We start from the raw sequence: 11,707 nt of genomic DNA on the forward strand, positions 1-11,707 counted from the left end.
ATCAACGATTTAACAGACTTTAATTGCAGTGTTCTTAATCTTTATAAGTTAGTAGTACTGTTCGGGTTTACAGTGTGGGGGCGTGTTAGAACGAGCCGTTTTAGGTAGGCGTGGCTGACTCTTAACTTTTATAAAGAATATCTTTTTGGATTTGAGACTTTAGTCTTTGCAACTTTACAGATCTTCTTTATGCACCAAGAGCTTGTAACACTCCAAAGAGAAAGGAAAACTTGAAATCGCATCATATGACCCCTTTAAAGAGCAGCGCATCACAATACAGTCTAGGGTTTACAAAAGAGCTATGTGAACATTACAGCCCACCACACACACATATACACACACACGCCTCTACAAACTCTTTTACACACTGCCAGCAGGTGTGATTTGTGGAAAGAGCCTTTGATGGCAACAAAATAGAGGGAGGAGAGAGGGGTTCTTTTTATAAGACTTATTGTGAGGGCCGAAATAAAAAACAGATCCGCCCATACCCCCCACTCCACTCGACAGAGAAATAAAACAAACAGCCTTGGAATGATGAGTCATTACAATGCTTGCTGGAAATTCCTCAAACATTCTGTTCTTCTTTTTCACCTTCTTCTTCTTCTTCTTCTTCTTCTTCACCGTTGTCTTCATCTTTTTCATCTACTAATAGTCATCATGTTCTGCAGTTGCTGCCAGCATACTGTATCTGCTTCAACGTCTTCTTTCTCTACATCTCCTTTGTCGTCATCTTCGTCTTCTACTTCTTTTGTTCGACTTTTTGCTTTGTGGTCATCCTTTTTATTTTTGTCTTTTGTTGCTTTTGTTTTTTCTTCATCGTCATCTTCATTTTATTCTTTGTCTTCTGATATTTATTCAGCTTCTGTTCAAACGTATGGATATTTTTGTAGATAATTTTTGCATTTAAGGGATAATTCATTCAAAAATGACAAATTCTGTCAACATTTACTCACCATCAAGTTCCAAAACTGTATGCATTTCTTTCTGTCTTCTGTGGAACATAAAATGATATATTTTGAAGAATGCTGGTAATCAAGCAGTTTTGTTTACCATTTACTTCCATTGTGTGGACATAAAAACATGTTTCTCAAAATATCTTCTTTTATGTTCCACAGAAGAAAGAAAGTCATACAGGTTTTAATTTGTAAATGATTACAAAATTGGATGAACTGTTCCTTTAAGTGTACTAAATATATTTTTGGGTTTGTAATCTTTATAATTTAAAATTTAAGTTTTAAATTTTTTAAAGTCTTCCATTGGCTTAATTTGATAGAATATTTGCCATTCAAATTCTAATTGACTACAGTAATGTCATTGTGCCATTGGCATATTGAGTACTTTTTTACATCTGTTTTAATTGGCCTTTTCTCTCTTGCATTTATTTAACCATATAACCGCCTTTTCACTGTAATGACGGTGCTAAACTGTGTTGATTCTCATTTACAGCTGACTAAAAAAGCAGGATGCTTGCAACGTGTTTCAACTAATGTACCCAATTTCAGCAGCCATCTTTGCAGTAAATCTCTCTGAAACGTTGTTTCAACATGTCTTCACCAAAAATAACAGCATCAAATAATCCAGAAGCACCACACCAAAAATAATAGCATCAAACAATCCAAAAGCACCACACCTCACAACAGGGTGTGTATTTCTATCATGACTTTTTTTTCTAGATGCAAGAATTGCATTATTCCTTATTGTGAAAGAAACAAAGGACATTACAGTGACATCAGTATGTAAACTTACAGGCACACCACATGTCGCACATTGCAAAACATTTATCAGAATACACATTTTATTGACTACTCTGACACAGACTCACTTCTCTCTCACACAAAAGTAATACTATATGCCAGGTGGTTTGTCATGACGATTTATGCCCACAAGCATCAAGTACGCAAAGTGAAACGGAGAAACGCAGGAAATGTAGGCTTTAGGACCCAGAGTCACAGCTCAAAGGAGGCAGGGCAAGGCTGACTCACTAAATATGTCTGAGGAATGAGAGAGAGAGAAAGAAAGATAGATGCAGAGAGAGAGAGAGAGAGGGAGAGGTAGAAGTGAAGAGAGGAGGGGAGAGAGAGGAGACCAGAGCAGAGGTGATCTTGCCCTCATTAGTGTCAGGACTACAGGATGATTATGGGTTGAGAAGGGAATGATGGAAGCAAACAAAGTTCTTCATTTTGTGCCATCCGGTAAGATCCACATGCACTCTCACACATATACACACACACATATGCACATGCTCCTGTGCCGTCACGACTGAGCATCCGAGGGTTCCCTGAAATTTGAGACTGTGTGCTAAACATGTGCAGCGGAGAGGGTGCATGCGTGTTTGTGTGTTGTTGTAAGTTTTCTCTCTGTTGAATCCTCCAGGTCTGTGGATTGTTTTTCTCATACACTGCCACTGCCGCCGCCACTGCTGCTGCTGGTGTTTTTTGGGGTGCGTTATGCTGGAATGCAGACGGGCTTTTTCGGGGCTGGTTTTCTGGAATGCGTCGTAAATGCTTTTACGCTGTTAATCTTAGTCGAGTAAACAGGAAAAAAGAAAAATGACATCACACACTTTCAGATACCGCGCACACACAAAGCACGCGGACGCCAATACAAATGAGGGAGAGGGAGACGTGAGAAAAGAGACTGATGCAAAACACTGATCAAAATCAAGTACCTGTAGGGTAGCGCTTGAAACAAAACCTATATGCCTGATCAGGCGGCACTCGTATGTGTGTGCACGTGAAAACGAGCGGGTGTGTGTAGTTGGTAGTCTTCTGGGAGAGTAGGTCTTATTTGTACGCAATGTTGCTGTTCAATACGTCTCATTGTGAGAAGTCAGTCTAATACCGCATGCAACACACATGCGCCGTCGTACAGCACAAGTGCACCTACATCGCTCTCTTTCTGTCCTTTCCCTTCGCTCAAAGCCTCAGTGTAAACACAGTAGGTAATAGAAGTGGGAAGACACTAAATCTTGTGCCTGTCTTCCCGCCGATGCACACACGCACACACACATACATATTGAGACTGTGATTTGCATCCTTCGCCTGAGGGTTGAACTTCAAATCAGTTGATGTCTCAATTTTCTCTCCTCGCATGATTACGTGCGTGTTTCTCCATGTGTGTGTGACACACAGCATCAAGTGTGCATTTGATCAGGCTGTTGTAATTGACACTTACTTTGTGCCTGTCTCGGCTTGTGGATAATCATTGTGGCACTCTGTCAATACCATAATTTCCACAGAATCTCAGTGTCATTGGAACAGGTCACGGGCCATCGGTGTGCTGTGGCCGCCTGAGAACTTTCACATAGGTGAGCAATCGCTGAAACAGGATTGAAGTTGCTCGAACGGATGAACGGATGGATGAAAGAATAAAATTAACGATGGGTCTAATGTAATAAGCAATGTCCTCTGTCTTTTTACGACTGTCTTTCTGTCTAACGAGCATCGTGATTGCTCACCCGCCTCTCATTACACACACATGAAAGGTGGACATTTTGTCCCCAGATTCCTTTATTTACGATTTCCCATCGTGTTTGCGTATTGAGCGTCCTATTTGCACTGCAGATGGTGGGATATGAATAGATGTCATTTTCTGGAGGGCCAATTGACTTTGCGTGGCTGTGCGTCCCTTCATTTATCTGTGTATGTGCGTGTACAGTCATCCGCCGGGTCCCAGAGAGGTTGGTAATGCGGTTAGGCATCTCTGACTTTTCTATTCCCCATTTATCTTCCACCCACTGTACATTACAGTCTGCAAGGGAAATTAGAATCACACATTCCTCTGTTTATCTCCTCAGTTTACGGTACGCTATAAAACGGCCATATGGGCATCCTCTCTCATACAAAGAGCAGCGTCTGTGGGCGCGAATGGAGCAGCATTCGCAGACGTTCACATGATGGAGAGCTTGACCCTTTTCTGATTTACAGGCACGGCCGTAATGTGGATATTTTTAGAGGCCCAAATATGTGCGCGATTTGCCAAGTGCTGTGTGTTGTTTACTTGAGCCTAATTAATTGGGCATCTCTTCCGCTAAAAGTCTGATCCCAGATAGACATGCCTCTGCTTCTCCGTAATGGATTAAATATAGCTCACGGGAAAAGTTACAAACGCTCCATCCTCACTTTCTGTTAGCGAATGTCAGGAACCCCCTCTTGCATCCGCACGCACACTCAAACACCCACGCTCAGGCAAACAGACGCGCCCCCCGCCCACCCCAGGAGTAAACCTTAGATTGCTTCAAGATGTCGGAGGATGCCAGTGTTGATGAATTCCAACCTTTGATTGCGATGCTGCCCGAGCTCCAGGGGAGAAACCTTGCACACATGCCACTTCTCTGATACGCATACGGCAGACAAACACGCAGATGCACTCGGTCAGATGTTGTGCCAGGCTGTATGACAAACCATCTTTGGCATAAACTATATACCATCATGGCCTTCAAATGTCAAACGGTCTTTCTGTTTTCGTTCAGAATTCACATTCCTCGTATGATACAGCTGTATACTTTTTCTGTTCTTTCTCACTTGTGTTTTGTCTCCGGTTTGGTCTTCTCTTGTGGCGGCGGTACTGTAGATTGTAAGAGGGAATGGTGGCCTGGCTTTAATAGAGGAAGAAGGGAATGTGCAAGCAATTAGCAGGAATCCCCCAGCAGAGCGCTCACGAAACCAGAGCAGCCGAGATATGAAGGAAAGGAAAATCTCTATTCCCTTGATGTACAGGACAATAGTGTCCATGCAAACACATTTAAGCTGCGCATTCCCTTGGTGCCGTGTGATTAAAGACGGCAGTCATGTTGAAGCACGTTAGCGCTGCGGTCACTGGATCTTGACGTCCACCTTTCCCTCGGTATCTTTGGCTCCATTTCTCTTCCCAATGCCCAAGAGGATGTTTTACAGGAATAAACGGGCTTAAGAGAGCGAGATCTGATGCCATCTTCATAATATTACCTAAGTTTTCCTGTTACTGTTTGGTATGCTTTGCTTTTGCACACACACTGCTCTGCATATTTTCTCCTACGGCTTATAGAGAGTGAGACGAAGAGAGGCAGAGAGGGAGCAGCCGGCTCACGTACGTCTATATAACACTGTGTGATGTGTAGAGTATGCATAGATCACTATCAGGGTCACCTGGTGATTGCTCCCATCACACCGAGAGAATGAAGTGAGACAGACGCATCAGCCTAGCCGCATGCAGCAGAAACATCTCTGCCGTATGAAATTCATCTGAAAGCAAATGGCTGCGGCTTCAGGATTTCCCTGCAAATTGCCACGAACGGTTATTTCAACCGAATATGTGAAGAACATTATAACTGCATTACACCTTATTCTGTGGCAGGGGTTTAATAAATCTATTATCAGGATGGTATCTTCTCTATTACAATCAGAAGATCCTCAGATGACATGCCAACAGACTGCCCACAGTCTGTTCACTGATGCATATTGCACTTAAAAAAAAAAAAAAAAAGAAAGAAGCAAGAGCCGGCTGAAATCGCCAGTTCTGATCTGATTGGCCGGTGCTACGCATGTTCTTTGAACATCTGAATAAAGATATTCAGTGTTTTAACAATGAAATTGAAATCAATGAGCAAAACTGTATGTCTTGACTTATGTCTGTGAAATAATCTTCTACACACATTTAAACACAGATCAACACTGCTGTGTCCTTGTTTTAATTAATTAAGTTTTTCATGCCAGATCATTACGTTTTAGATAAAATATAAAATGTGACCCTGGACCACAAAACATAAGGGTCAAATTGAGATTTATGCATCAAGCTGAATAAATAAGCTTTACGTTGATGTATGGTTTGTTAGGATAGGACAATATTTGGCCGAGATACAACTATTTGAAAATCTGGAATCTGAAAAAAAGGGGAGAAAATCGCCTTTAAAGTTGTCCAAAAGAAGTCCTTAACAATGCATATTACTAATCAAAAATTAAGTTTTGATGTATTTACGGTGGGAAATTTACAAAATATCTTCATGGAACATGATCTTTACTTAATATTCTAATGATTTTTGGCATAAAAGAAAAATGTATAATTTTGACCCAAACAATGTATTGTTGGCTATTGCTACAAATATACCCCAGCGACTTAAGACTGGTTTTGTGGTCCAAAATAAACGTTCTTCTAAAAGTTGTGTAAAAACAAAACATTAGTCGATTTCTTGTCACTCACACACCTTTTCCTATGTAAGTAGGCAGTTCTTGACCAGAATAAGCTCCAGACCAGACTTCATGCAGAGAGTCAAAAGCGTCTTCCAGCAGAGGAGAATTGATGTATGCCGATGTCACACTTGCTTGAAGAAACTAATTCAGCTTGGCCTTTCTAAAATCTTTTTAATGTGTGTTTATATGTTGAAGATCCATAACATGCTCATTTGCATGCAGAAACAGTAATTTTTCCTCATTTAATAATTATAGCATTGAGTTTTTCCCTCTATTACTCCCACAACAGCATGCATATTAATATTTCTCTGCTGCTTTCCATGGTTTATTTGTGGAGAGAATGCATCGTCAACTGTTTGGCTTTTTCTCTCCAGGAATATTCTGTCGAGCAGCCTCATGCACATACAGACACAACTCGGTATCTCTCTCCTTCTCCTCGCCTCATCACACTCTTCCCTTATTCCCAAAGAAGCAGCATGTGTGTATGTATGTGTGTCATTATTGGTCTTCAGAAGGAATTCCCTCTCTAAGCAATCGGAGACTCGAGTGCCAAAAAGCCTGCAGGCATATTAAGTCTCTCTCTTTCCGGCTCGCTCTCTCGTAGATCATGGCTGTAAGTGACATTAAAAAGTGGCAGAGAGCACCTTTAATCTGTCTCTCTTTCTGTCTGTCTGTTTAGTAGAGGTGTATATACGCCAAAGGACCATCACTACACACTGCTAGACAACCAAAATACCATCACAGCCTGCAGGAGGCAGCTTTCTTTCTCTCATACCTTATCTCTCACATAGCCAAAGTCATATCTGTGTCAAAGCATGGCCCTTCTCATACAGGTACCGCCGGATTAAAAGATCTCAAAAACCTAAGGTCTGTGAAGTGACTAAATTCCTAAGCAACATTTCTAAACCCAAAGCACATGCTTTCTGCATTTGTACCTTCTCTTGTGATATTACAGCTGTAATAGCTTATGTAAAAGATGCATTCACATGTTTGATGTGCTTTTAAATTGCAGGCCATGTGCCCTGTTTCTTACCTCCAATTTTTTAATGCACATTGTCCATTTGTCAGGGCAGGGATTAATGTTTTTGGTCTGCCAGAGCATGGTGCCATATGGCTGGATGTAACAGCCTCGCAAACTCAATTTACTAGATTTATTTAAATTTTTTTTACATTATGCAAACCTGCCGAGATGCGCCGTGAGATTTCCATGACAAATTAATTCCTCTCGATGAAAAAGTTAGAGGGATAGTTCTCCCAAAAATTATTTTGTAATCATTTATTCACTTTCACGTAGTTCCAAACCTCTTGATTTTCTTGCTTCTGTGGAATACAAAAGATGTTTTGAAGAATATTGAAAATGTATGGGGATAGGGGCTGATGAGCTCAGAAAATGAAAAAAAAAAACATATAAGACTTTCATAAAGTAGTCCATATGCCTTAATCCAATATATTCCAAGTCCTCTGAAGATGTATGATAGCTTTGAGATAAACAGACAGATATATGATGCATATTTAAATAAATATATAAAAATGTTTGCATATTTGGTGTGATTTTGCACTTTCTTATTAGCTAAAATGTTTCTTATGTTGACTAAAATGCTGTTTTAGTAAGTAATAAGAACTAAAATTAATTAAATTCGGCATGACAAAATATTGATTAAATTTAATGGATATTTTCATCAAAATACAAAACTTAATACTAAAAAAACTGTAGCAGTTAACTGTAAAAAAAAACGGTAACACTTTATTTTAAGGTGTCCTTGTTTCACATGTTACATGTAGAATTCGGCATGACAAAATATTGATTAAATTTAATGGATATTTTCATCAAAATACAAAACTTAATACTAAAAAAACTAGCAGTTAACTGTAAAAAAAAACGGTAACACTTTATTTTAAGGTGTCCTTGTTTCACATGTTACATGTACTTACTATTGTAATAACAATAATTATGCATAATTACTTGCAAGTAACCCTAAACCAAACCCTAATCCTAACCCTAACCATATAGCAAGTACACGTAGTTAATTAATATCACTCAGTATTAAATGTAGAATTGCACTGTAACAAGGACACCTTAAAATAAAGTGTAACCAAAAAACTGTAAAATCATCTAATGGGTACTAACATTTAAATGAATCATTTGATAAAATGCACTTATTTTGTACATAGGCCTGTATGTTTTTTATATTGTGCTTATATAAAAAAAAAACCTACATGTAATTACTTCATTTACACCGTTGACCTCTTAACCCATCCTTAAACCTAACCATACCACAAAACCTGTTCCTAACCTTAACCATATCCCACCTCAATAGCAGCAAAAGGGTTTTGCAACGCAACATGAACACAATACATATTTTGGGTTACACCTTATTTTAACGTGTCCTTGTTACCGTGTAATTGCACAAATAAGTAACATTAAATAACAACATGTTCTTACTGTAGGGTTAGGTTTATGGTTTGGTTATGTAAAGCTATTTGCTTGTAACTATGCATAATTTACTGGTATTACTGTAGTAATTAAATTACAGTGTTACTGTACATGCTGTACTTTTTGACGTAAGTACAAAGTAGTTAAAGACACCTAATATGAAGTGTGAGTCAATGAAAAATTCCAGTTAGCGCTGTGTAGTATGATACATCCAAAAAGGCGCATCAAGATGAGTTATGACATGTTTGATGTCAATAATGAGACACGAAAACCAAAGACTACTGTTTATTATTATTATGTTTATTTTTGGTCAAATATCCCTTTAAGAAAGTACAAAATGTACATTTGAATTGTGATTGTAGATGTTGATTTTGATTTGCATGACTGCTGTAATCAGTTCTGAAGAAATAGATGCATCAGGGCTGCATAACTTCTGATGCACTTATTATGAGGTTCAATTTCAAAGAAGAATATCACATTAAGGTTACTGTCTTGAAGGAAGTAGTGGGATCGAGTGGCTGTCTTGTGTGACCTAGCACCTCTGTGATGAGCTTATTTAACTGTGTGTGTGTGTGTTTGAGAGAGAGGGAGGACAGCTTTACTACACACTCCTGCTTTCACACCAGACAAACTACTCAGCCACCTCGGCCGCGCAACAACACGCTTGCTCTTGCACTGTAGTTTCATCTTCGTGCACTTTTATCTGTAAATTTGCATTATTCGCCAGAGAGAGTTCGTCCATCCCGACAGTATTTTTCTAGCGTGTCTGGTCTAGTCTAGAAAAAAAATCAAAAAGGAAACAAGGAGAGAAGGAAAAGGAGAGAGAGAGAGAGTGATACCGAGGCATATTTGATGTTTTATGCTCTTTATCTTGAGTACGAAACTGAATAGATGCACAGGCTGTTTGTGGTTTTGTTGCACACTAACCACATACATGAGTATTTCTTAACAACCAGACCACCAAGCTTTAAAGAGAGACCCCTCTCACTGCTCACTGGCGCGGAGAGCCTGAAATTGCCTGTGTGTGTGTGTGTGTGTGTGTGTGTGTAAAAGGACTTGCTAGTTACTAAGCTTCAGTCTGTGACTCACACATCAGCTTATCTCTGTAGCTGAACTGAATCTAGTCATGGTATTAAATGCACATGCAAACAATTATGATCCGTGTGTTTGAGAGTAAAACTACACTGATATTCAAATATTCACGCGCACGCGCACGCGCACGCGCACACACACACACACACACACACACACAGACAGAGACCTGTTCTGCCAGCTCTTGCTTCCTGTTTGCCAAGACAGCACTTCCTGTGTTAGTAATGATGATCAGATATTAGGAGCCTGTTCGCTACCCAGCCTGCACCCTTGTATTTTCTGTTCGTTTTAGATTTGAGTTATCGTATGTCCATGTTTCCTTGCATTAATGTGATTAGCAGGATTTTTTTTATCAAGATTTATTCCAAAAACATCTTTCTGTTTAGTCTTTTTGTACCTCTTATCTCTCATTCTTTCAGCACATTGGCTTTGATCACGTCTCCACGTGAAAAATATTTTTTTTTCCTCTGGTTTGCAGGAAATGTGATTATAGAAGAGACTGTGAAGAAAAAGTGAGAGAGTTTTACATTTTAAACATGAACAAATAAAACAGTAAAGGTGAATTAATAACAAGACGTCTTGACGGATCTGTTTGTGTTTCATGCATTATGCCTGTGTGACGATTCGAATGCAAACCTTAGCTTGTTTGATTTGATATGTCTGTTTTGGCTTGGTCTGCGTACTAGTGTTGGGCGATATGCTCAATTGTCATATCATCCTATAGTCAGCATGTGAGATCGCGATACATGATATTATCGTGCAAATTTATTTAATTATTTACTTAGTTTCATTGCCGGAGAGTGAACCAACTCCAGCGTAAGGCTAAAATAGCATAATGTTTTTAATATGACTGAATTTGTATTTAACATAACAATTTAATAGAAACATTGTAAGTTATTGTAATTATCATATTTCCGAAAAATAAATATGATGAAACAAATAAGCCCTAATATTAATTATATAGTATTACTAGCCTGATAATAATATTAATAATAATAATAATCTATCGTCAAAGGCATCAGCCACAGGCGATATCTTTGACTATCGTTGATGCATGATACTATCGTCTGTCAGCACAACCCTACTGCGTACAGTACCTACAGTAACCTCTAAAAAGGAAGTGTGATGCTTGCCGTCCCTGGACGACTTCCTCTATCAGTCCTGCTCGCTTCCTTTGCATATCGACAGGCGAACTGTGAGAGGCATCTGCGGTGGAAATAAGCATGCAGTAACATGGCATTAGAGAGATATCTTCAGATCAGACGTTGAGCCAGGGGTTGGTAAAGGTTGGTCAGACAGTACCCATAGCTGGAGGCAGCAGAGACGAAGTACCCAGTGAAAGGTCAGAGTGGGGGTAAATAGCACAGTGACTGCGTCCCCTCCGGAGGGCCTGTAGGCATGGCTGGGCTGAAGGTGTTTTGTCTGTAGGGACGGTTCTGACGGGAACGCACAGAATACCAATCGGCTGCTGTGTCGTCACTGACTTTGAATGGCAGGGGAGGGAGAGAGTTGTTTTTTTCCATCTGCCTCACCAGCTTACTCTTGGCTTCCTAAATTATGTTACAACAGGAGGACATTTAAAGAATTATGGGTTTGCTGGCTCAAGCCATTTATGCAAATGCTAGTGCATGTCGTTGATTAGAGCTGGGTGGGTTGTAAGCGGTGTGTGAGGTGAAATGTATGAAAGAAAAATAATGCCATATGTCTTTGAAACAAAAAATCACGTTGAATAACACTAACTGAAAAAATAATGCATTGCATTAACAGTGCTTGCATTTTAATGCCTTGTATTTTCAGGGCTTGCATTTTTAGGTCCTGAAATTTAACATGGTTATTTAAAGGGGTCATATGATGCTTTTTTAAAGATCATTATTTTGTGTATTTGGTGTAACAGAATATGTTGACATGCTTTAATGTTCAAAAAACACATTATTTTTCAAATACTGTACATTATTGTAGGTCCTCTATGCCCCGCCTCTCTCAAACGCTTCGTTTTCTACAAAGCCCCCTCCTT

General features: G+C 39.5%; 1 protein-coding gene across 3 annotated transcripts in view; it reads left to right on the forward strand.

The window, feature by feature from the left end:
* LOC107747581 (sodium bicarbonate transporter-like protein 11) overlaps positions 1 to 11,707 on the forward strand; it is an 88,673-nt gene that overhangs the window by 5,997 nt on the left and 70,969 nt on the right. The window contains exon 1 of one of the 3 annotated variants that reach the window (XM_016562176.1): positions 2,047 to 2,192. The exons of the other annotated variants lie outside the window; for them this stretch is intronic. Coding sequence (XP_016417662.1) covers positions 2,153 to 2,192 — 40 coding nt within the window. The 5' untranslated portion in view covers positions 2,047 to 2,152. Of the gene's footprint in view, positions 1 to 2,046; positions 2,193 to 11,707 lie in introns of those variants that run through there. 3 annotated transcript variants of the gene reach the window in all.

Source organism: Sinocyclocheilus rhinocerous, unplaced genomic scaffold (assembly GCF_001515625.1).
Source record: "Sinocyclocheilus rhinocerous isolate Xijiao unplaced genomic scaffold, SAMN03320098_v1.1 scaffold469, whole genome shotgun sequence".
NCBI lineage: Eukaryota > Metazoa > Chordata > Actinopteri > Cypriniformes > Cyprinidae > Sinocyclocheilus > Sinocyclocheilus rhinocerous.